The 27,116-nt window shown below is 39.2% G+C and overlaps 1 protein-coding gene across 1 annotated transcript; it reads right to left on the bottom strand.

Annotated features, from left to right (window-relative positions):
• Positions 1-2,721: 2,721 nt before the first annotated feature.
• VDAC1 (voltage dependent anion channel 1) lies at positions 2,722-26,467 on the bottom strand. Its single transcript, XM_063292317.1, has 9 exons — positions 26,246-26,467; positions 16,068-16,137; positions 13,365-13,414; positions 12,802-12,954; positions 12,654-12,706; positions 9,971-10,198; positions 7,439-7,589; positions 5,201-5,258; positions 2,722-3,667 (listed from the first exon to the last, which is right to left on the bottom strand). Exons 1-9 carry the CDS (start codon positions 26,366-26,368, stop codon positions 3,576-3,578), a joined length of 978 nt encoding a protein of 325 aa, XP_063148387.1. The 5' UTR covers positions 26,369-26,467; the 3' UTR covers positions 2,722-3,575.
• Positions 26,468-27,116: the final 649 nt, after the last annotated feature.

Raw genomic sequence — 27,116 nt, 5'->3', positions numbered from 1 at the left:
GAAACGTCTATTGGAAAAGGAACCTCAGTGTGTGTCACTCTTCACGTTTCTATCTCTTACAGATTCTAATAAAAATCCGCAATCACCTGGCCTTCTAAATGGTCCAGGTATTCTTGCGGTTTTGACGGTAAGAGCTATACGTCATTTGCGTTGGAAGGTAAAAGGCGGGACTCAATTTGGTCTTAAAGCGGAAGTGCTGATGGGGATTTGTTATTCCCAGGTTGTAAAGTACAGTATTAGCTGGAATGCTATGTGTCAATCTGTTTACGTTCAACAGGATTTTCTTCTGAGTAGACACATATAAATATTGGCCACAGAGCTGAACATACAGATCATATGAATGATATCACAGAACATACTCAAACAGATCCAATTGTGAATTCCAGCAGTATACTGCCACTTTAACATGGGACCAATTATTTTGTAGCATAATCTAATTCATATCTACTCAAAAGGAAATCCCATTTTCTACTAGTAAGGTGGGTTGTACTCTAATATGCCCTGATATGATTCCTATGGTTTTTCTTTTTTGTACAAATGCATGACATGAACAAAATTAGGAATATTCTTCCAGGAAGTATCCAAAGGTACAGCCATAGCTTACCACTTAATTGATTCATGGATGTTGTCCTACATTCAGAGTAACTGAAGTAATTGTGTGTATAAACATTTCTTAAAGTATCATACTGATAAGGATCATATATTTGACTTGGCAGTCATTGTTTATCTGGCCTCCCACAACTTTCAAACATTACACTAAATTTCTAAAACACCAACATTCATATCCTTTACTCAGTTATTCTGTAGTATTTTTCCAGTGCCTTAGACCAAAGATCTTTCCTGCCAAGGTTTTTACATCACCTTGCATTCACAGAATCTTACAAAGGGCTGGTTAAGCACATTTTGTAAAGATCTGACACAGTTGACTCATTAATAACCTGACCCATGCATCCATGTAAAATGCAGATTTCAGATTTATTGCAGGTGTGTACAGAATGGAAGCAAAAAGCCACGACTAAAGATTCCCGTGCAAACTACCTAATTTAAAAGCACACAGGCATGTCAGAACCCCCCTCCACATTCCTTCCCCCTTCCACCAACAGTCCAGCATTCCAAGTCCGACCATCTCCGGCTAATAAGACCTTGGACACCATAATTAGACGAAACAGTATTCTCACTCTCAGCAAATCTCCCCCTCCCATCCGGTACTTGACACGCATTGACTGAGGCGGCAGAGAGCCCGACCAAATGATCTACCAGGTCTTTGATCGTGGGTTCTGATACATTTTGCCCAACACTTGTTTTTCTTTCTTGAGAAAAATATCTAGTGCCATATCTTATATATTAGAACTATGGGCCCACCATTTGGAAGGACTATTAGTTAGAAAGGTTTTATAGCAGTCTAAGATGATGAAGAAACATCCCTAGAATATAATTTATAGATCAAGGCAAGATCAAGAATACCATGAACATTACTTCATGTTCACCTAAGACTATTATTGTATATTCCCTGAAAGACCTGACTGGAATCACCCAAAAACTCACTTTGCACTTCATATTCCATCCTCAGTTGCTTTGATTCCAGAAACAGAAATGAGCATGCACAACTATCCCCATGGGAAGATACAAATCCTTACAAATTGCCTTTTTGTATGATTTCATTGCCAATTCTGGCCACTGAGTTATGGACAAGGAAATGCACTACATTGGAGGGCAATGGTTTTTGAAAAGGTGTTCTACAAGCAGAACTGTTTCTCAGAAGTCAATAATGCTAGCTGTGATCATTAGCTGTCAACCGAAAAGCTAGAGTGTTTCATGTATGATTAAATGGGCTAAGAATTCTGGATATAATATTCTGTTGGAGCAATGGGAGAATATGTGGAACAAAGGTTTGAAATTTACTTTGAGTTATAACTTAAAAGAGAATTTTTATAAAATGATGTGTCGTTGGTATTTAACTCCTGATAAGTTGTCAAAAATGTATAAAGGAATAACAAATGTTTGTTGGAAATGCTTTCTTGGTGAAGAAACTTTTTATCATCTTTGGTGGACTTGTGAAAAGGCTAAAAATTTTTGGGATCAAATATGTGCTAATATCCAAAAGATTCTTAAAGTGGACGTACAAAAAAAATCAGCAGTTTCTTTTAGGTTTGATGGAGAAACAGCTTGAGAAACAACATGGGACTTTGCTTTTATACATGATCACAGCAGAAAGACTTTTATACACACAGTGATGGAAAGATTCACAAGTACTTACAGTGGAGGGATGGATAATTAAATTGATGGAGCTGGCCCAAATGGCCAAGTTAACAGTGCTGGTAAGAGAAAATACTGTTTCTGGATTTCTTTCTGCTTGGCAACCACTTTTAGACTACTTGCTTGTGTTAGAAAAAATTAAATTTTGATTTTAGGTTTTGATAATTAAATTGTTTGATTTGATAGAAATAATGTTATTAAGGTTCAACTAATTGTAAGAGATTATATTTGTAAATGTATTCATATCTGTACTGGAGAAGGTCGGAAGTCACTTTCTGTTTCTGTTTTCTCTCTGTTCTGCACTCTAGTCCTGTACTCGAGCTTTTCTATATACTATATTTTGTATTTTAACTATAGTCTGAAAAATAATAAAAGTTCTTTATAAAAAAAAGAAAAAAGAAAAGCTAGAGTGTTTCATAAATACCCAGATAGGAATGTTAAAACTATTTAGGAAGACAGACACAATTAGAGATGAAGATGTTTTATTTATGTTGGAGGGAGGTTGTATTTTTTTCATCTTTAATTTTAAGTGGTGTCCAGTACAGCATTTGAGGGTCTAGTTCCACACACACAAAAAATGGAAGACTGAAGATGTATCAATTAAAATTGTTTTTTTAAAAAATGGTAAAACAAAGTCCATTTTGTTTAATGCAATGCCACTAAGGGATTACAATAACAACAGTTTTTCTGTTCATGGCTCTGTTATACAAGCTTTTCAATAATCAGTGCAAGGGAAAGGATGTGAAATTTTAAGTAGGATTGGCTGACTCACATCAAACTTCCTACACACCAAAGTAATACAAAGTGAACATTCTAAAGCACTCTAAAGATAAGCTGTTGGTGTAAAAAGAGAGCTGTAGGAAGGAAAAGTAAGAAATGGGTTTGATGCACCTGCCTAAGCAGCCTGTTGAATAAATGTGAATGCTCCATTAGAGAATGAAATCCTGATGAGTTAGATAGCAGAAAATTGTATTTTCTGCACCCTATGATGAATCAGCTTTTTCACAGCATGAATTTCAGATGTGTCTTCCATTACAATCATCATCATTTTACTGTAAGAAAAGATCATTCCTGCATCTAAGAGTTGATAAGCACAAAGCTCCAACCAACAATATACCCCAAATGCCTGGAACTGGAGAAAGAACTTCCATCTTTCTCTGAAAATACATGCTCTGAAGCTTAGCCTTTAACCAGATTCAATATGACTGACACACAGCAATAATTGCATCCCAGACATAAAACATTGAAAAATACACTAAATCCAGAAGGTAGCTATGCTGTATAGTGTTTCAGAATTAGTGATGGTAAAATCCCTTCTTTTATGCTTCGAATTCTAGTCCTAGACCTAGTTTGTGGCCACCTGCATTAATGTTCTTCCCATCCAATAAAGCAGACAACGTCAGTTTGATACCTAGGCAGGAAATAAGAGAAAAGATATTAGCATTAATTTCTAAGCATTGCAAGGACATTTCAAAGAACCTGATTAGGAAAAATATTGGAGTTCTATAAAAAGGAACCTATGGAGAAACATTTAACTTTCCTGATACACAATGAATTCACTCAATTGCTAAAATACTTATAATGTTAAGGATTGACCAGAATAGTGTCTTTTGTTCTTACCTATTTAGATTTAATTTGATGATAAACCATAGATACACCAGCACATAATTTTATGAATTCATAGAGAGTAGCATTTGCTTGGCTTAAGCAAGTCATCAGAGGAACTAATAATTAAAATAAATACACTAGGTTGCAGAAGAAAAATTTGATCTTATATGTTTAGATGCTCTTTGAACTTGGTAAGGTATGACTCTCTCTTGAAAATTCCATCAAATAGCATATATTAGATGCTCTTCATTAGGAGGTGCTTTTTTATTTTGTTTTTTGGTACTTTCAAATCAGTCTTGATTCCTGGTGACTGCCTGAACCAGTCCATGTGGTTTTCTTGGCAGCATTTTTGAAACTGGTTTTCCATTGCCTTCTTCCTAGAGCTGAGAGAAACCAACTGGCCCAAAATCACTCAACTGGCTTCCATACATGACTAGAACACTTTCTAGCCTGGTACCTTTAACCACTACACCAAACAGGTTGTCAGAAGGATTTTACACCCCAACCAATTATTCTTCAAAGATTCTGTGGTCCTATATGTAAGATCTGTAAGATTCAATAAAAAGGAACCTCTAATGTAAAAAGTTGTATGACTATATACCTATTTGAAAAAATAATAAAGCCCTTATGTCTGTGGAGAAATATATTTATGTAAGGTAAGTATGGTTCCCTTTATCCATAAATCTTTATAAAAAGTAGGTCTGTTGAAAGCATTCAAAAGAGATGTTTTGCAACATGAATTACTGCAAACAAAGCACCTCTCTCTGAATTGTTAAAGAAGCTGCATGTTGTGCAGATCCCATGATGCTATTTTGAATGCTTTACCTATTTGAGTAAGTGTGCGTTCGCATGTACTAACAATGCTTCTGCTGAGAACACTAGTGAAGTAAAGTCACTATGCAGATATGCACCAGCACAGATAGCAGGGACAAGTCCAAAACAGCTATATGACCTTTCCTTTGAAAATCCAGAGAGGTGCTTAGTTTAAACCAGTGTTTCTCAACCATGGCAGCTTTAAGATGTGCAGACTTCAAATTAACAAGTTGAAGTCTGCATGTCTTAACACTGCCAAGGTTGGGAAACATTGGTTTAAATAATTTTACAGTGTGAAGTAGCTCTTTCAAATACTTTGCACAGTCCCAATATAAAGGATTGCTTTTTCATTTCTTACAATGTGAAGAAAAGCTTCCACATCCTCAGCAAAGGTAGAAGAACTGATTGGTTTTCATCACAGTTTTCATACAAGTGGCATACAACAATTCACAGTTATTGGCAAAATAAGGCTTGAATTTAAGAAATATGTCAGTCACATCAAATACATTCCATCTGTACATACCTGGCTTCAGAATCTGAGTATATCCTAAACCAATCAGACTGGAATTATTCACTTTGGCCTGCAAAACAAAATCAGTCATGTAACAATATTCTTTCAAAGTGTTTGCTGCATGGTTCATAAACAATTCAACTGGTCAGATACAAGAAAGGGAGTATATTCAAGTACTGAATATAATGAAATAATGTTCAAATATTTTTTAACATTTCACTAAGTTCAGTGAATCTGCTCCCAAGTACATGTACACATGAATGCAATTCTAACGTTTACATTTTGTTCCAAAAATAGGGAGCTTTATAACAACTAGAGATGTGCAGAGGTCATATCTTAAGTTTCGAAATGACTTAGTCTGCTCTGGGTCACTCTAATAGTTCAGTGTGACTTGATGCCTACATCTGAGCAAAGATACAGAAAACCTATTCTGTATATTCCCCCTATTTTAGGATGAGAAAAAGCAGAAACCTCTATAACATTTTTGTTTTCATCAGATTGGGATGGAATTTGTAAGACAAGTTATGGGGGGTAAAATACACCCAATTTCATAGAAACTCATGTAATGCACTTAGAGCTATGTTTGTTTGTTTATCATTTATTATCACTGCAATCAAAACAGATTTTTCATTTCCTTGCAGTCAGATCTGTTTAATTCAAAAGAGCCTGTAACTACAGATTTGAAGCAGAGTATGAACAACTTTGCAGTGAAGGTTGTTAAACGTCATGCCAGACACAACAATGAATCTTGGCTCTCCCAGACTGCAACGCCATTCTGTAACCAGCTAACAGCAGAAGCTCCACAGACTCAATAAGACTAGCCATTGTTTTATCGTAGACAAGAAAGAAGTCATAGGTATACAAGACATCTGCCTACTGCAGAACACAGGAATTAAGCCATATATTCATGTGTACGTGTGTGTATGTGTATGTGTATGTGTATGTGAGAGAGAGAGGGAAAAGGAGGGAGGGAGGGAGGAAAAAAAAAAAGAGGAGTTAGCCAAAGGTCTTAATCCTAAGCCTTTTCCTCTGTCCTTTTCACAGTAAGATGTTTGGACATTCTTTTCTCAGTCAACAATGGAGACATGTGTTCCATGTTTATATAAGGGTTGTCAGGTCTGAGTCCCATTGATTCTCATCTCATCAGCATCAACCCTCACAAAAATTGGCAAATATTTATGACAAATTTCAGACAAATTGATTGAGTGCTAACCAAAAAAGATTATCTGGGTGGAACTTATTTATTTTCTATCCCACCTTTATTATTTTTATAAATAACTCAAGGCAGGGAACATACCTAATACTCTCTCCTCCTCCTTTTTTCTCCACAACAGTAACCCTGTGAGGTGGGTTGGGCAGAGAGTGACTGGCCCAAGGTCACCCAGCCGGTCTTTATGTCTAAGGCGGGACTAGAACTCTCAGTCTCCTGGTTTTTAGCCCACTGCCTTAACCACTAGACCAAACTGGCTGTGCATTTCAAATGGTACAAGTTAAGTTAGATTTAGTGAACAGCAAAAGAAATCTGTTTATCTGTCTGGCTGTCTGTCTCCCAGTAAATAATTTAATACATAAATAATTGGAACCTAATACTAAGCATAGGTTTTATGTCCTTTTAGCCTCAAAACTCAACCATAATCAATTAATGAACCCATTAAATAAGAAGTCTTCACTGCACTGTTTGTTTAAAAAGAAGAAAACCAGATTTGTGTTTTGACACTTTCCCATTCTAATCATTAACCAGTAGCTACAAGACTTTAAAAAAGAGTAATGAAATTTTGCATGTAGCTTATTGTTAACTCAGAACAGAACTATGGTAGTTCCATACACACTTCCACCCAACTATCATCAGCGTGCATGTGATAATCCAGAGGTGTCAGTTACTCACAATACACAATCAGGCAGTGTTAATATACAAATATAGGCAATTCAGTGAGAGATAAGAGAGTTACATACGCCAAACATATCTAAAGGAAACCAGAACAAAATAAAACGATTTTAAGATTGTGACACTGAGTGGAAAGCAGCATTTTAAGAACCTGTATTTATGACAAAGCATATGGTACTAGTTTCTCTTTTCTCCCAATGCTTCTTTACTTGCTTTTACCTCATTTGATAAAGAAACAATTCTGTGAAGCAAGAAAAAGGAGTGTTCACTAAACATTGTAGTGAAATCATTTGTTTAAGCAACAGTTGGCTTTGAAATTGAAGGAGCTCTAGTCCATTTTTGTCAAGGAATCAAATTCTACTCACAGAAAAAGTTGCATCTGAATCAATCTGATACTTGGCTGCTATTCCAAAGCGGGTGTTGCTATTTCCAGCTGTCCAAGCAAGATTGACAGCAGTTTCTAATTTATCATTCACCTTCTGATAAATGGAGCCTCCAAATTCTGTACCATCATTTCTATAACACAATCAAATCAATCAAATATTACATGTTATGAGAACCTAACTAATGAAAATAAAACATAGCTTTAAAAGATATTTTAAAACACTTTAAAAACTTCCCTACTTCATCAGTTAAGTACAGGAAGACTTGCACAATCCTTCAAAATCTAAAGAAAAATCTCCCAGTGGCCCAAACACATCATCTTCCCAACATAAGAACAATTATGTCTATATTCTGCATGTTTATACCTGATGGAAACGTGTGTGAAAATGGAAAAGTGCTTCAACCAGAAGGGCAAGAATACAAGTAAAGCCAGAGTAATATGGTCATGCAGAGAGGGCATGCTACGGACCCCGTCGGCAAGGGAATTCCATCTAGCGGGGTCCAGGAGGTGAGCCTTCTCTGCAGTGGTGCCCGCCCTGTGGAACATTCTGCCCCCCGAGGTGAAGCAGGCCCCTTCGCTCCCGGCCTTCTGGAAGAATTTGAAAACCTTGTTCTGCCTCACTTGGGATGGGAAGGGGAATAGCTCTTCCTGGGCGTGGCTGGCACCATAGTGCCCTCCCCATTGAATGAGAGCTTTTCGCCACAAGGATCTTATATTTATCCATAAGGATATATTTTTATAATGATGGTCTGTATCGTAATTTATGTTTTGTGGTTTTAAATTTATTTTGTTGTAAACCGCCAAGAGTCCCCCTTTGGGGGAGATGGGCAGTGACAGATTTGAAATATAAATAGATAAATAATATCATTTTAATTTATTCCTTTGAGTGTGTTTTTTGGAACAGCGAAACAGTATACATTTAACCTAATAACAATTCCTCCACCACCAGTTGAGCATGACTCCTGGAGATTTCATAGCCTTGATGATTCCTATGTTTTCTTGGCAACTACTTCTGCCGTTGTCTTTTTTCCGGACATTTTGTTGACTTCTCATATGAACGTAAAACCATGGGATTTCCCATCAGAATACTATTTGGTCTGACCCTGCTTAGTTTTCCAATAGTTGGTCAGTAAGGTAGCAAACAATTTGTAAAAACATCAGAAATATAGTAAAACTATAGAAAATCCTTACCTAATAACCTGAAAGCTTCTTAAACAAGAAAATCATATGAACTCTTCTTTTGTAAATAAAAGAGCTGATTAGCTCTTGGTCCCATGCTTATAGGCTCCAGATGATTTTAGAGATTAAAAAAAATCTTAAACTACAAATACAGATAATGCAAAACGTATGTAATGTGATCCCTTCATGAACCACCTATCTAATGTATCAGCTACAGTGGTCAGGTACTTTTCAATGGTTGCTCTGATACTATACACACATTATTTTATGATAGTTAGACTCTTGCTCCTAAGAAGCAAGTGAAAGGTTAGGATGACAGTACCACACTCACTAGCAATGAGCCAGTTTTTTAGATCTTCTCCTACCATCTGTGCTGTAATACAGCTTCATGCATATAGTACAGCTTCATTCTCCAAGAAGGCTGAGTATCAGCCAGGAATATCCGTGCTTGACCCTACATAATTTTCCTGACAACAGAAATCAATACTCATCGTTTTAATTACGTTGACAAGACCCTATCTTTGGATAATGGCGCTGGTTTTGATAAAAATGTTTTTGGAAAACAGCACTGGTTCTGATAAAAAAGTTTGTGGAAAACTTTTGATAAAAATGTTCACTCTGAATCAAAAGGGTTTTTTTAGGTGATCTACTGAGACTCAAAACAATGTCCAAGTTACCTTCAGCTACAAAAAAGTTTTAAAACTGCTGCTCTACTGCCAGAGGCAGCAACCTACATCCCCCAGATGTTTTAGATTTTAGCTTCCATAAAACCCAGGAGGCATATCCAGTGGCAAGAGGCTTTAAGATTACATTATGGTCTAAAATATCCGCTTATTCCTAGTCTAGCATATACAAACATTGTACACACCATTATGATGCACTCAAAAAGTTCTGTGTCACCATGATACTAGATAGTATTAGTTCAAAAAAGCAAAGTAAGATCATAAGGCAGGGTGGGCAAAATGTGACCCTCTAGTTGTTGGCTGATATTCTACCCAGCTCTACCCAGCCAATAGTGTGGGACTCTGGAATAGTTCAGCAACAGAGGAGGTCAAAAAGAGGTTTCCCATATCATTCTCCAAAAATCTTCCTCATTATACAAGTGTGTGTGTGTGTGTGTGTGTATACATACATACACACACACATACATACATACATGCGATATTCATCCTTCCAAAGCTTGTATTTAGGGTACCCAAATTATGTTTATCTTTTCTCTCTAAATTTTTTTTAAATGGAGAAGAATATATATGGAAAATAGTTCCTTCATTTTCACCAAGCTTTTTCCTTTTGTTATAATATTTTCACCCAGCACATTCTTATCAGTACTTACACATTAGTATGAAGCTGGAACTCATCAGTCTTATAGCCAACAGCAAAGTTACTCTGAGTTATTCTGGTTTTAGCTGTCTCAAAAGTCATTTGGTAGCCAGCCAGCCAGCCTTCATAGCCAAAGACAAAGGCACCACGTATTGAAGGACCCGCAATATCAAAATCCATATCACAGCCCACATTGATATGTTCCCGCTTGTATCCCGACTTGATTTTAGCATTCTTCTTTCTAAATGGAAGACAAAGTTTTACACTGCTATTTGTAAAATGTTCAGGCAATCTCTACTTTAATAGCTGCAAAGTAGGAAGAGACACACAATTTGACTCTGATCTCAAGAGCATAGCATATAAAGTGCATACAAAATAAACCAATTTTAAAAATGTAATACTCTACTTACCAGCTGACATCAGCATGCTACAGTCAAAGTTCACTTGTCTGACAGACGTGCATCTTTCATAGCCCATTCTTGGCTTTCACACATTTTGCATATTTTGGCTTAGTAAGACAAGATGGGAATGGTCAAGCCAGAACATCTTTATTTAATTATAGCAGGGGTAGGCAATTCAGTGCCCTCCAGCTGAATATATATGTGACTACTAGCAATACAATTAACACATTGTTATTGTGTAACCCAATTGACTTGACCTAATACGCCAAATTAGATGAGAATCATACTAATAGAAAACAAAGAGTAAGAAGGTAGCAACATGCAGAATCAGAGTGGTGGTTAAGCTGAGGCTGGGATGGTTCAGGAAGGGTTTGATAAAGTGGATCTTCCTAGTCTATATGCTAGACTAGGAATAATTTTAGGGTAGAACAAAGCATTGTGTAATCATGGATAGAAATGAAGGAAGAAGTGAAAGAAAGAAATCAAGTGTGGAAGTAAGAATGACCCCGAGAACTGAGCAGAGTAGATGAACTGGTAAAGGCAGAAAAGTGAGGAAAGAACAGCAGGCTGAGAGAGAGAGGATGGCTTGAATTCCCATCAGAATTGTAGAGGTAAACCTTACGGTCCAAAACAACTGAAAGATTCCAGGCTGCCAATTCTTGAGGTACTGTGACTCCTGGACAGACCTCCAGAGTATTGTGCAGAAGCTGGAATGGTATACCTTTGCATGCAAGGATATGATACATTACTGAGAGATTCTTCCTCCTCTAAAAGCGGAATGAAATTGCACTGGTAGAGCAGGGTTCTCAACCTGGGCCACTTTAAGATGTGTGGACTGCAACTCCCAAAATTTCCCAGCCAATGTTGCTGGCTGGGGAATTCTGGGAGTTGCAGTCCACACATCTTAAAGTGGCCCAGGTTGAGAAACTCTGCTGGTAGAGAGAGGAAAGGTTAAGGACAGTTCTACTAGCAAATGCTACCTGTCATTCTCCTCCTCCTTACCATTGCTACTGGCTCTTTGATCACTTCTCTGTGCCCTTCCCAATCTGTTCTTCCCACTTCCAAACTCTAATACAGGCCCCAAAACGAAAGGATGTGATAGACGTTCCCTAGCAAAAAAAAATCAGGACTCTGACAGAACCTTTTCTGACTAACAAACTTTATGAAAAGGCATAAGCTTTAAAAAAAAAAAGGCAAAAACAGTCAGAAGAATTAACTATTTCATCCATATATTGTACAGTCTGTAAGGATTTAGTCTAAAAATCCAGCCTGAAGAAAATAAGCTGCCAAAATAGTGCAGCTGACATACAGAAAGGAGGAGGCTAAGAGATCAGTTGCACTACTGAAATCTTGCACTGCCAACCATTGATACATCTATTTAGTCCTTATATTTTAGGCAGAAATTAGCAATAATTATGGCAAGAAGCTCAAATATTAAATATTTTAAATAGCATCACACTTCAGATCTTGAATTGATCTATGTAATGTGTTAGAAGAAGATGGAAGGAGTCCGTTCTGGTCTGAAATAGTAGAATCTAAGTAGCATCTTTGCTTTGTAAATAAAATACATTTATATACCACCCATTCCCAAATGTCTTGGTCCCAAATGGTTCTAGTCTGCTTATTATAGCGATATATAAGTACTATGGGTATGCAAAACATTTCATTCAATATTTTGAGCACTAAATTTCATGAAATGTCCCACCTAAAATACAAAATGCACAATTCTAAGGATTCTGGGAATGTTTTGAGCTTGCAGAAATGCTGCTCTTACACTCTGCTTTCATGTTCAGAATGCTTCCAAACTGCCTGAGATACCAGTTTCCTGGTCAAAACTAGTCATTTTGCTCAAAAATTCTGAGACAAAGATTTTGTATACCTCAAAAGATTTTGTATAACCAGAAATGGGCCTGCTTCAGCTCTAAAAAGAAATTTATGGTATTTAATAATAAAAGACCAGAAGGTAATCATATGAGCCAGTTTGGTGTAGTGGTTAAGGCAGCAGGCTAGAAACTTGGAGACCTTGAGTTCTAGTTCAACAACTTTAGGCACAAAGCCAGCTGGGTGACCTTGGGCCAGTCACTCTCTCTCAGCCCTAGGAAGTAGGCAATGGCAAACCACTTCTGAAATCTTGCCAAGAAAACTGCAGGGACCTGTCCAGGCTGTCACCAGGAGTCAACACTGACCTGAAGGCAGGCATAAATAAATAAATAAATGCACAGATGCGTGCACGCACACACAGGTAATCAATAACAAAAAATATTATTCTGCTGTTGAAATGTACTCATTCCTTACCCAGTGTTAGGTGAGAATGAGGAGTCAAAAGTCAGTTTCAGTCCATGTGCCAGCTGAAAAGAAATCCAGTAGTTGCATTTATAGGTTGAAAGCAGTTTGTTTAAAAATTTGATCCATTAAAGTATTTTGCAAGTCAATGGTCACTCACCTGATCTTCTAAAGTTATTTCTGTTCCTAAAGTATTGTCCGTGTTCCACTTCTCTGTAAATGTCAAGCCATATTCTGTCCATCTGTACTTAGTTTCCAAACTTCCAGTAACTTTGCTTGTTTCTGTATTTGCAGAACCTGAACTTGTAAATTCCTGAGGTCAAAACAGAGTATTTTTATTCACAATGACACCTTACAAAAAGGGGGGAAAGATATATCAATGTTCCATGTTATGAAGAATGTTATAATCTATATGAGAGAAATTCTTTGTGATTTTTATATGTCAGTTGCACTGACGCCACTAGAAATGCTAAGCATTTGTCATTCGAAGTGAGTAATGACCAACATCCCTCACCCTATCAAGCCCAGAAAATTGTATGAATGTGTACAGTAATGACATGGAGGGCACAATCTTGAATATCCCTGGTTCATGTTTCTATGGAAGTTGGATGTTTACAAAAAACTAAATGTTATAACAAGGCGAAATGCAAGCAACATCCAAAATGGTCAGAGATTCAAGTTTACACTTAAGTTTCAAATGCATGCTCAGCCTTTCCTACTCACCAGTCCATTTTCAGATTTTGTTTTCAAATCCAATTTTATTAAGCCAAATCCTAAGGAAATAAAAGTAGGCCAGTATAAGTAATATGTAAGGTGAGAGAAAATACATAGTATTTCTCATTATAAAATTTGAGCTTCCTATGAAGAAACCAGGTTTATTTGGTTTTATTTGGTTTTGTTTGCCCTGCTGTAAGACTACTGAATATAATGTTTACAAATGAACCTTTGCAATTCAGCCAGCCTTATTTATGGAAATTTACTGGGGGTGCATCATTTCTTTGCCCTTTATATTTTCCCATTGTTTTTTCAATACCCTTCTTTCCACAAAAAGCCCTTTCAAAAGGAAAAGGTGAAATTGCTAATCTGTCCTTTTGGAGTTTCAGCACCAGTTGCTCTGTGGCAGTGTTGAGAGGTAAACTGATGTGTAGTCACCAAAGGACGGCTTACATGGTACAAAGCCATTCCAGCTGCAGCCTGTGAGCAACCAACTGCCTGCAGAAGGGTCTCTGGGGCTCTGTTAAGGTCTCAGGGTGCTAAAGGCTGATTCAACAGGTGGTCAGGAGACTCAGGAGACAAGCCACCACCTGAGACTGACCCAGAAGCAATCAGCAGGAGTTGGGGACAAGGGGCCCAACCCTGGCAGAGTACCCAATCGAAGGATGCCTCAGTAGCTTTGAAGAGATGTGCCGAGGTGCTCTGTTCAGCTGCTTGAATACCCATAATTGCGCCATGCCTACACCTGGGCTGTTTCAGAGAAGCCACCGATGGCTGGCCTCTTTGTAAGGAATAACTGTGCCATCCTCAGATCTTCATCCTTGTGTCCTTGTTTCCTGCTCTGTCTCTTGCATCTTGGTTCTTCAGCTCAGATCATCTGACTCATCTCTTTGGCATTTGGACCTCTGGGCTGTTTTGGACTACACTTGTGGCTCTAAATCGGTGCTCAGTTTTAGACTGAACTAACTGCCTGGCTGTGAGGCAACATCCTTTTCTCTACATATATTTCCAGGGTGGCTGTGTACTTGCTATTCATGCTCTGTCAGCCTTTGCATGTGACTCCTTGCTATTCATCAGTAGCCGTTTGTAAATCAAGCTGGCCTGTGTGTGCTCAATCTGAAATGGAACAGGAAAGGCTCCACAGCAGGTCTTTTCTTCAGCAGCAGAGAAGATGCTGCCACTTAGAGAATCAGAAGAGGAGAGGGAAGAGAAGAAGGCTGGAAACCTTCTGTTATATCACATAAATTGTTAAATTACTACAAGAAGGCTTTCTACAAGCTTGTCCTTAAATGGCTAGATTTGCAATTTTCTATTTATTTATTTGAGAATGAAAACAATGAATCTTTCTTTTAAGTAGACATATTATGTATACTGATTGCATAATAAAGACATAAGTGGACTAAATTACAAGCTATCCATAAATGACAACTGGATTCTGGATCAGTAATACGATTGATTGCAATCAGTCTAGCACCTATTTATAATACACACAAGCAGTTTTCTTGATAAGAATAAGGAACGCATTGCTGAGGAAAATATCTCCAGCTCAACTTCTGGTAACTATATGGACAAGTCCTTGTTGTTTCCTTGGCAACAAAATGAGTTTGCCATAGCCTTCTGGAAGGTTTTTCTAAGCTACATCCCTGGGATTTTTGGTGGTCTCCGATCTAAGTACTAACCAAACCCAGCCCTGCTTAACTTTTTCCAGAATCATCCAAGGACATCTAGGTGCCGCCACCTGCTAGGATAAACCCAGATGCAACATAAAACTCTAGTGTCCAAGTTCAAGTCTTGCTAGATCTCAAAAGAGAAATAAAGCAACATGAATGATTACTTAGGCTGTCAAATAGGCCATTAAGCCTGGATAAAAAATGAGATGTATAACACATTGATTAGCTGATTGATAACCCTACAAGCATTTCGTTTCAAAAATTATTAAAAGCAATACGTAGAAAAAGGATTTTCTGATTATATTCATTTATTATTTATCCATCAATGTTAAAAGCTAAGGAAGGCATAGAGAAGTTAATTCATTACATTATGATATAACATCCTAAAGTATTAACAAAATAACATTGAAACTAAATAAAAATGTGGAAAGAATCTAAAGACAGTGTGAGTTAATACACTGGACTAAGCTATATTGTGGTTTACTTGGCTTTAATTAATCCACCCAGATATGTGGCTTATAAAACAAGCCATGGCTTAGCTGATTACATAGCTCCAGAATGACAGTGCAACGTAAATTCTTCTTTGAGCTAAACATTGCCCAGCAAAATGCCATGTAGCGAAGTGTAATGAATTTGACTTCCCACACTTTGTACCAATTACAAGTAGAAAATACTAAAATGCTGTAACGTAATTGCAAATAATGACTATTTACAAATTAAACAAATCTCCCCACTCTAAAAGAAACATAATGATCAATAACTTAACAACTTTTTCCTAATAGACCAACCATCCGTAAATAAAGGGAATTATATAAATAGATTTCAATCCAGAAAAATAAGGACATTCCAGCAAATCATGTACAAAACTAACAACTGTCAGTTGCCTACAAAGTCTTTCCCCTCAAAAAAGGTAACAGGGCAGAATGTAGAACGCACTCTTGATACATGTTATAGAGCCCTATTGCATCCTCTATGAACAGAAATTTCCTTTAGATGAAAGTGATAGAGTGAAAGTTGTCCCTTTTCACTTGGCAATATTTACCATATCCTTTGGTGAAGATGTCTCGAGCAGATTTTCCTAAATCAGCATACGGAGGAGGAATTTCCATTTTCTGTTAAAATAAAGATGCCAGAATTATGTTTCTACCACCAGTCCAAAGATCTGCACTTTATTTATGATTCTAAAAGTACAGTCATTGCTTAACCATGAAGCAACCTGTAGTTATCTATAGTAAACCATTTCCCTCTTTTGGATCCCATCATTACTAAATTCCAGACTTTAGCTTTGCAAGGAAATTAAAGGCCTTCAACACATTTGATCAGTTGTGTGATCAGACTGAAACCATTCTTTGTCATAACAAGAAAAATAAAACAAGATTAAATATTCACTGGCTTTATCTATCTTGACCCTGAATCCATACAGTTTCTGTACAGAAGCCGCTGCCAAAAACTGACCTTTGTGGTCCACATGTCCTAGTGAAACAATTCCGTGTGGCTGGTTCATACTTGTGCTTTGAAATCATGGTGTGCTTTTGTCTTTCTGGTGAAAATGGGTGGTTGATTTATAGCAGTGTTTTTCAAACTTGGCAACTTTAAGATGTATGGACTTCAGCTCCCAGAATTCCCCAGCCAGCATTGAAGTCCACACATCTTAAAGATAGATTCTTACAGATTCTTCATTTGTTCCTGGATCTTGCCCAAGCTTCTAACCAATCCATGGAGGTGCAAGGCAAGAGCCGCTAAAAACAGAGGAGAAACAAACTAGAAATTTTCCACATGAGCCAGAGTAATTTTGTTAATAAGAATGACTCTGACTTGGTCGACAAACCCAACTTAGCATATTATATTATCCAGAAAATGACTTGGATATAACAATTCCAATTAAAAGCTCAAGTTTTACATTACCCTTTTTTTCAAATATTCCCACCAAAGAAAAACACTTTCTAATTTAAGTTGTTCAATCTTCCCCTTCCAGAAGCAGAACAGCCATAATATAAGCTTGGATGGAATAGCTAAGAAGGGTTTAATACATGAGGCCCCAGAGATTTAGCTTCTTATCTGAGCATCTGTGAAAAAGACCCAGGTTACCTCATTTATGCATAATGTAAGTTGGTTCACTGTAAACATTAAAGGTTTCACCCTCATTTCTTTAATGGAGCAGCAAATGCAGGACCCTTTAACCTGCATAGGTTAATTTCTTTTACATTCACCACTACCTCTCTGCCTCTGAACAAGCAGCTAGGAAAACCTTTTGCTTGGCAAAGGTTTTGTCATTTAGGGCTTGCATTATCTTAATTTTGTTCAAGGAAAAAATAAATTAAAAACTAGGGATGTGCCACAGAGGTAAATGGTGAGCATTCTCAACTGTCACAGGTCCCTAAATCACTTTGTTAGAAACATCACGGACTGAATTATTGGTAATTTTGGCTCCTTATGAGAACTAATTTATGTTACCAGGGCATTACAAATGCAGTGATGCCCCCTAAGTATTTTAGTAGCTACTTTCAACATGAAGCATTAAGTGCAACAAACTATTGCATGTCAGAGCAGCTAGAGAAGTTAAGATTTTCTTTGCTGACTTGAGTTCAATGGAATTACTATCTCAACCATACCTAGGAAGCTTGTTATAAAGACACATAGTAGGACTACCAATATAGTCAAGGTTCCCAAGCTATATTAGCTAACAGGAGAATAACTGACTACTTCGGGGTAGGGTTACCAAATGTTAGGGTTACCCTAAACAGAGGGAAAGTTTGGGGGAGTTGACAAATGATGCTTCCAGCTACATAATCTCTCTCCTTCACTAAGAAGCCAGTATCAGAGCATATCCATTCAAAACTCAAATTCATACAGTTAAGTATATACGAGAAGTAGGAAAAAGTCTAAAATGACTCTACAGAACAGTAAAAGTTGCCAAAATTGACCAGCTGATATGGTTTATATAGCTGCCCATCTCACAGAATGACTCTAGGTGATGTACAAGGATGAAAAAACAAACAAACATGACATATAACCCTGGTGCTGAAGAAAAAAAAAAGCCCATCAATGACAGCAGAGCTCATCCAACCTACCGACCCAAATGCTTGGAGAAACAGCCAGGTCTTCAGGCCTTATGAAAGGCTAAAAGGGTTGGGGCCATCCAAATCCCATTTTATGCAAAATATACCAGCCTAATTTACACTGGCATACACTGAAGCCAAACTCTAATCTGCCTCAGCTTGTGAGGCTCCTGTCCTTACAGATTTACTGTGAGACCATTTAAGGCATTTGTAGAATCCTGTGGCTTTGTTTCCCCTCCCAAACAGTATCATCATGCAGAGAAAACCACTACCAACCATTCTCCTTAAAGTGTGGCAGGATAGGCCTGGGCAAATGTTAATGGGTACCTGGGATAGAGGTTTTACACAGTTGCTTGAATGACAGGTTGCTGGTGCAGAGATGCTTCGTGCTGATTATCTGTCATTCAGGACATTTCTGAACATAGGTCCACCAGTCATCTTGAAGACCGGTAGACCTGTCTGTGAAAATTACCCAACTGAAGAGAGGCGTAGGATGAAGTGGGAAGAAGTTTATCCAGCACACTGAACAAGTGCCCTCCTAGAAGAACCATTCCAATATCTTGAAATAAGTAGCAACGTTTTAATAATTCCCAGTATCTTCAGATAAGTAGCAAAATTTTAACTGCAAAAATAAGGGGAAGGACTTATAAGTATACTTATAAATACTTATACTCATGGCCGCTCTACCGAGTGCTGGTCTGCAGTGTGTTTCTTGATCACTTGTTCCTCACTATTGATGACTGATCCTAAAAGGCAGAAGCTATCCACCACTTTGATACCTTCATTGCCAGTTCTAAGGCTGGTTGTTCTACCTGTTGTCATTAGTTTGTTCTTTATATTTAATTTTAGCCCCATCTTTTTTAACTGTGCTCCTTGACTGTTATTACTAGAGCTTGCAGATCTTTTACATTTTCAGGTATCAGAGTAGTGTCATCAGCATAGCGCAGGTTATCGATGCTCCTTTCTCCAATTTAAAAAGCCTGCTCATCTTCTTCCAGTTCGGCTTCCCTTAATATATCTACCTTCCAGAAGAACCTGAAGACTTGGCTCTGCCGCCTCACTTGGGGTGGGAAGGGGAGTAGTTATTCCTGGGGGTGGCTGGCGCCTTAGGGTTCTCCTCACTGAATTAGATCTCTTATGGCCACTTGGATTTTATATTTATATTTATATCTGATAATTGTATTCATATTTTAGATGTTATTTATGGTTATTGTTCTGATGTGCTAGTTTTATTGTAAACCACCCAGAGTCCCTCTCTTTGGGGGAGATGAGTGGTGACAAAATTTGAAAAATAAATAAATATGTTCATCATATAGGTTGAATAAACAAGGGGAGAGTATACAGCCTTGTCTCACTCCTCTGCCAACCCGCGGCCACTCTGTTTTGCCATGTTCTATCAGGAAGGTGGCTTCCTGACCTGTATATAGGTTTTGTGTGAGGACAAGATATTCTGGGATTCCCCTTTTTCTAAGCACATTCCACAGCTGGGCGTGATAGACACAACTGAAAGCCTTTCTATAATCAATGAAGCACATGGTGACTTCTTTTTGGTATTCTTTGGCTTTCTCAGTTATCCAGTGTGCATCAGCAATAATGTCTCATGTTCCTTGGCCTTTTCTAAAGCCAACTTGAACATCTGGCATCTCTTCTTCCACGTAGGGCTCCAATCTGCGTTGGATGATCCTAAACATTATTTTGCTAGCATGTGAAATTAAGGATATTGTACGATAGTTTCCATGCTCTGTTTTTTGGTATTGGAATGTAGATTGACCTCTTCCAAATCTGTTGGCCACTGTGTTGTTTTCCAGATTTACTGGCATAGCCTGGTTAGAACCTTGACTGATTCTTCTTCTGCTTCTTGCCATATTTCAGTGGGTATTGCATCAGTTCCTGTAGCCTTCTGACTTGATAATGACTGGAGTGCTGATCTAACTTCATCTTCTAGTACCAGAGGTTCTTGTAAGTAGAGAATATCTTCTCAGATACCTTGGATGTTGACATCTCTACTGTACAGCATTTCAGCATACTCCTATCTTTCTTTGATCTCCTTTGAATCAGTTTCTTTGTGTCGATTGGCATCCTTTAGCATGCCAATTCGAGGTTGGGCCCCCTTCTGAGTTCATGCTTCTTATGCTTCATGTTCTTACTGTAATTCTGTCCTTGAAGTTTCAGATTTTCTTTTCCTGTATGGCAACATTAGCAACTAGACATCCCAAAGGCTTTAATCTAGCCATGTCATAAACATGATTAGAACTTGGAAAGATCCTCAACTCTTCCTCAGTACGTTGAGGGCCATCTGACCTGAAAGGCCTATCATCCAGCACTATATTGTAAACCATTTTATATTCATGTGATTTCCTGGTAAAAATACAGGAATGATTTACCATTGCATTCTTCCACACAGTATGAATTGATGCTTTGCTATTGTCACTAAAGAGATCATCTGCCTCCATTATCTTCCTATATTGCCATTTATTATAGGTGCCTGTTTGCTTTAGGTGGGCAGCTGGGATGACCTTCATGCCTTGGGTGACTCTGCTGGGAATATATACTCATGGCATACACTTCCAACTTTCTTTACTCATCCCCCCCACACACACACACCCGCCATAATGAGGCAGCAGAGCAAGACTTGGGGGAGGGAGGACTTTTGTTGATAGTTGTATATTAATTTGATTTTATTAATAACATGCAATTTTTAAAATGAAGTAAAAGATTTAGTTATGTAAAACCATACTAATGCTATCCTGAAAATTCTTACCTAATATATTCAAATTTATTCAATTTCATGATGTTTGTAAATTTCTCATTTATTCAGTACCTGTTTTATTCTTTTTTTTTGTCTATTTCTTTTTCTTTCATTTGTCTTTTTTCCCCTTTAAAATGATTAAAAGGTAAAGGTAAAGGTTTCCCTTGACGTAAAGTCCAGTCGTGTCCGACTCTAGGGGGCGGTGCTCATCTCCGTTTCTAAGCCTTGGAGCCGGCGTTGTCATAGACACTTCCGGGTCATGTGGCCAGCATGACTCACGGAACGCCGTTACCTTCCCGCCGAAGCGGTACCAATTAATCTACTCACATTTGCATGTTTTCGAACTGCTTGGTGTGCAGGAGCTGGGACGAGCAACGGGAGCTCACCCCGCCGCGCGGTTTCGAACCGCCGACCTTCCGATCGACAGCTCAGCGGTTTAACCCGCAGCGCCACCGCGTCCCTGTTAAAATGATTACCTTTTTTAAAATAAAAAATTGTCTTCTGCCTCATGTTTTCTTATTACAAGAGCTGATCAAGCATAAGCCACAGCCCAAAAATAAATGTAAATACTTTTGAGGGAGATGGGCGGTGACAAAATTTTAAATAAATAAATAAATAAATAAAATACCCCTCACATCAGCTCCAGGTGATTACACAAACACATCCATGATGTTCACCTGGTAGCAACATAGAGGGGACCACTACTACTTTCTTACTGGAAATTTTTTCAAGTTCTCAGTCTAGCCTACCACCCCGGGATTTCTTGATCATCTTCCATCCAAGTATTAACTGCTTAACTTTTTTGGACAATTAGTCAAAGTACACTAACTGGGGAACCAGCATGAGTTTTAGTTTTCATCGGACTCTACAACTGGTGGGAAACGTAGCTTTGGAGCCACCTAACGTATCAAAAATACAGTCTTGATTATCTCAGGATGCACCTCTTGTCTGAAAAACTATGGGCAAAACTGCCAGAATGAGTTCTCCCTGAAGACTTTCAAACATGAAAACTCTTGTCTGACAAAGGAAACTCTGGCTGGGTTCATACATCATTCTAAGCCACCAAAGCTTGGTTCACTCTTTGGTTAACCCAAAACCAAACAAAACCACAGGAAAATATAGTACAATGTGTGAAAACAAATGCTAAAGCTAAATATATAAATATATTATTAGTAGTTTGAACTAAACTTCAGGAACTTCAAGTCCCTGCTTTCACTAGAATTCAGTCTCTTAACAAACCTACATCCAGATGAGTGCCTGTAGCTATTGTTTTCTACCACCTGAATTAGCATTTCCTTCTGCTACTTGCTTCATAAATTATAGAAGGATTGGCTCAGAGCTCCTTCAATCACAGTCCGTTCTTATCTATTTTGGCAGTGAAGATGAAAAGTTGAAGTTGAAAATCCTGAAATGCTTGTGTACCTGGATCATTATTTTTTCTATAACAAGGGCAAACGGTTCAGGAAAAAAAGTTAATATTTTGCCCCCTTAAAGAAAAATGTTTAGCATTTGACTCTTGTTAGCATACAGCAACCTTTCACAATTCATGTATTTCCTGATATTTTGACTTAGCTTGTAAATGGCAAGGACTGAAGTTCCAAATGCCTGAAGGCTACCAGGCTGGGAAGGTATATAGTAAGTCTCCTACTTTCTTCAGGCTGAATATGTATGAAAGTATCACACATCTGACAAGATGAGAACAGTAAGCATCTATCAAGAACCAATTTTTGCTCATAAAGGTCCATTACCCATGGGAAAAGTCCATAAGGCTGATGGAGAATAAATTATGGAGAATTACAGGCAGATCTAGAATAAATGATGGTCAAAGCTATTTCCAGTGGTGGGCACAATGTACAGTGCTGCAGGACTGCATAGTTCATACAAATCATTTCTCCATACAAATCACTCTATCCCTTCTCTCTTTCCATGTTCATACAAAGCACAAAGTGGAAAAGAAAAAGCTTTTTCAGAGAGTTGCTTCAGAGAACAAGAAATGGCCACACAGTGTCCAGAAAAGTCACCACGCAGTGAACCAGTTTCCTCATCCCAGCTCTACCTTAAGCACACCAAGAAAAGCTTCAGTGACATGTTTTTATCGCAGTGTCTGACAGCCATTACAAAGTTCCAGCATACCAAGCAGCCACAAAATAGAAAGGCTGATCCTGAGACACTGATATTGCTCGGGCAATTCAAATAGGGAAAGGCAAAATATGGGAAGCAAAATGCTAGGAGGGCAACAACGGGTTCTCATGAGTGTTTTTGTTAAATCATACTATATTTTACGGTACATAATTTAGCTTTTCTTACTGCTAAGAGCAGAGAGAATGTGATGTATTGCAGCTGCCACAAGCAGTGTCCTGACCGTAGAAATTATTTTTAGCTATTCAGGTTGGAAAGGTTAAAAGAAACAGCCCTAGAAACATGAAGAATGACAGGAGAAATTCAGTGACGTTTTCTAGTTGGAGGTGCAAGCACTGGCCTCTTTTTCCTTATTCTTTTTTAAAAATAGCTTTGAAAGATGAAGTATCTTTTATTTTATTTTTAAAGTGCAACCTTTTGTGCTTTATGAAATGAGCATTTCAGGAAGTGTAACCAGCTTGAACACTGAACACCAAAAAGTAGAGGATGAACAGGAAGGGAGGGAGGGAAGGAGATTCAACCTGCAGCTACTTCATTATATTATTAAGATAAGAGCAAGCAAAATGACAAAACTCACATCCTCCAAAAAAGTTCCTCTAGGTTTTTTTTCTTCCTTATCAGAGCAGCAAAAATGTACACCCTGCTTCTGTGGAGTATTATGACATTGGAGAGCAGGGTCGGCATAGCTCTAAGTCAAAAGTTATTTTGTCACTAAGCAAAACCAATGCTGCTCCTAACGTTATCCCAAATTCTTATTAGAAAAGGTCCCCTACTGCAAAACATTCCTTATTCTGCCCTACTTTACTAATTGGGAGATTAAGTTTCGTCCTGACTTCCTGCATCATAAATTCCTCCATTTCTGCACACACAGGCTGTAGAGATTACACAATCACCTGAATTATATTGCTATTCTGTATGAGGCAAGAGAAAAAAACTGACCAAAAAGGGGAGGGGGGAATCCTTTTGCCAAAGACATGGTTGCATTTTACTGCCTTTATCTACAGTATCCTTGACTATCCCATCCAACTTTCAACAATATAGATCAATTCACACTTTTTCGCAGTTGATAAAACAAGGAAGTGTATGTTTTACCCTCTCTCTGCTTCCGTATTAAAACCTGGTTGTCTATGCTAGAGTTTTATTGCTGTGAAGCTCATGCTACAATATTGATACTCATTGACAAAACCTGAATGAAACATTGTAAGCATAGTTCCAAGTTCCAAAGAAGATGGAGATGTGCAAGGGGTAGAAATCATAAAAAATACTATTCATCAAATAAATAAACAATGGGCAGATTTCTGCAACTTATTTATCAAATAAATAAAGCATGTGTACTTAAAATACATAGTCCCTCAAAAGTAATAGTTGTGATTCAAATGTAATATTGGGCAATTTATTAGCCATATCTGGATGTTTAAGTTCTATTAAATAAACTACTTAATCAGAATCCTTTGCCCTTACTTGTAAACACACATGCATGCACACCTGGTTGACTGAATATGGCAAGGTTTTGGAGGGGTAGCGAGCATATTTAGAATACTGTTATAAATGTCCTCTAGTCTTCCTCCCATAGATGGCACTCCTTACATTTGATCTTTTCCTAGGCGGGTGTACTTACTGCACTAGGTTGCAGCCCCCACTGTTTTTATTTTCTAAAGGAATTTAGAACCTTATGGGATCCACAGGAATTTTTGGAAGTAAAGGCAATACTGATAGCTGCGCCAGCTCTGGTTTTTCCTGGTATTTCTCCCATTAGGAATCAACCAGGCTTGACCCAGGTTAATTTTGGAGCCCGTACAAGGTCACTGAGGACCTACCACCCAGTGATACCCATGCAACCTGTATCCAGCCATAAATGATAACTATCAATTATTAAAACTGCAATGCTGGTAGCATTCCAAAATTCTAAACATAATTCATTATCAAGGAGTTTTAGATGTGACCTTTTTAATATACTAAACTAATATCAATTGGAAAAGTAAAAAGGTGTTGGATTAATCTAATTTAATCAATGAAATTGATATATTTTTTTAAGTGTCTGATTTGGGGGGGGGGAGATAAAAACAGAATAAGTAGAGAAACATATAGATGGTGCCCTTGGATTTTAATTTGCAAATCTGGTCCCTCTCTGCCTCTGGGCACTTTTGAAGACATTGCAATGAAAGAGGTTGGAAATCCTTTGAAAACTGTCAAAACACAAATAACTTTCCTGGACCAAACCTCAGGATTTCACATCATCACCACTTGCCTTCTTCCTATGGGTGGGCGTAAGAGCAGGCAAGGACATTAAGGGCATTTGGAGGGCAAGGAAGAGCTGAAGACAGGAAGTGGGTAGAGGAAGGATAAGTGCCTGAAAAGTAGCCAGAAAGGGCTGCTAAGAAAGTGATCCCTTGGAATCGAGTCTTGCTACAGAGCTGCTGCCTGTGGTCAACGACATGGCTGCCCGACCTTGCTCTCCTGACTGTGCCCTGTGCGGCTCTCCATGAGGGAAGTTCGCATTCCGCTCGAGGCCTCCAGAGCGCACGGGAGAGAAGGCGCGCGCAGGGAGTCAAATGACCGGCGAGAGGCAAGGAACGCTTCGGGAAGGTCACCGAGAACTCGGCGCGCGCGACTGCAGGAGAGCGATCGATCCCGCTCTAAAACCCTCTCCTCGTATTTCCATAGTCACAGTCAAGGATTGGCAGGCAAACATACGGCGCTGCTTAAAATAGGGGCCCAATGGCAAGCAAGCCTCTTCTGGGAAGGGAGACCGGCAGCGGAGGCGCCGCCTGGGGAAGCAGAAACGACGGGTGGGAAAAGAGATGCTGGCGGCGATGGAATTGCCAACTTCTCAAAGAAGCTACTCCCCAAATTAGGTAGGGTGGGGACAGATGCTCCTTTCCTCTCTACCGCCCCAAGAAGAAACGGATGAGAGAAGGACGACTAGCGGCGCGCCCTCGGCCAGCGTGCGCGGCCTTGAAATAGGAAACAACCACTGACTCACCACTGGAGGACAAGAACAAGTCCCCATACATTCCCAACCACGACCTCCGAAGGCCCGTCGTGACTCAGAGTCTCCCCGCTCCTCCTCCTCCTTCCCCGGCATCTTTTCGGCCGCTGCGGGCGTCGAATGGCCGAATAACCAAGCCTGTGCTAACTCGGCCCCCGCCTCCAACGAGTCCCCTGAGCCCCCTCTGTTTCGTTTAATCCTCCCGAGCCCCGATTCCTGCGGCGGGCCCGGGGCTGGTCCACCATGATGTCGTCTCAAAAGCAGTTGGCCTGGCTTTGCCTTACCGCGCAATCCCGGTCTTTTTCGTGGCTGCAGCAAGGCTTCTGATGAGCGACAACTGGAGAGACAGAAGCGGCGACGGAGGAGGAATGAAATGGGGCGGGCCTCCCCTGCGCTGAGGCCAGCATAGCTAAAGCAAGGAAGCCCGGCAGGCACCGTGTGGCACGCCAACAGATGGAACCACCCCGGCTCACAGAGGGACGTGCCTGCACCGGCCTCGCACGCTCGCCTGCCCCCAGGCTGCGGATAGGCTGAAGGCTGGAGAGGCAGCAAAAGCGAGGCAGGACTTTCCGTGCCAAGACAGCGACTCCGCCAATCGAAGGGCGTCGTCTCTCGCGTCCTACACATCCGGGAGTGCGCCAAGATGCCAGATGCCGGGAGGGGGCTGTCGGCTGCAACGCGCGGGATCGGGGGAGCGCCCGGGCGCACGCGTCGCCTTCGGTGCTGTATCGCAGAGGTGGTGAAAGAAGAAAAAAGCGCCTTGTTGTTAGCCCCCACCCATCTCCATACTTATCAGCTTGGGGTGGAGGTGAACTGAACTAGGATGATTTTCTGACTTCCAAACCAATCTTCTTTCGGGCTTCTTTCCAACCAACCTAGCCCCTACAGTAGTTTGGTTCTTAAGCAGTTAATCCTCCTCTTCTGGTCCTATTGTTTTAGCTTCATGAATAAGTAAGCAAACCCCATTAAGCACCTTAAACGTGGAAGAGATGGGAGGTAGCAATCAGATGCTATTGGTTCATGCAATAAGCCAGATTTTATTTAACAGTGGTTTATTGAAGAAGACACAATTGGCTTGGTTTACACAACATCGATTCCAAATCACAAGACATGGATTCACTTACTTAGCTTAAACGAAATGTGGCAAAATGTGAT

Source organism: Candoia aspera, chromosome 2 (assembly GCF_035149785.1).
Source record: "Candoia aspera isolate rCanAsp1 chromosome 2, rCanAsp1.hap2, whole genome shotgun sequence".
Lineage (NCBI taxonomy): Eukaryota > Metazoa > Chordata > Lepidosauria > Squamata > Boidae > Candoia > Candoia aspera.
This window is presented reverse-complemented; position numbering and strand designations above follow the sequence as displayed.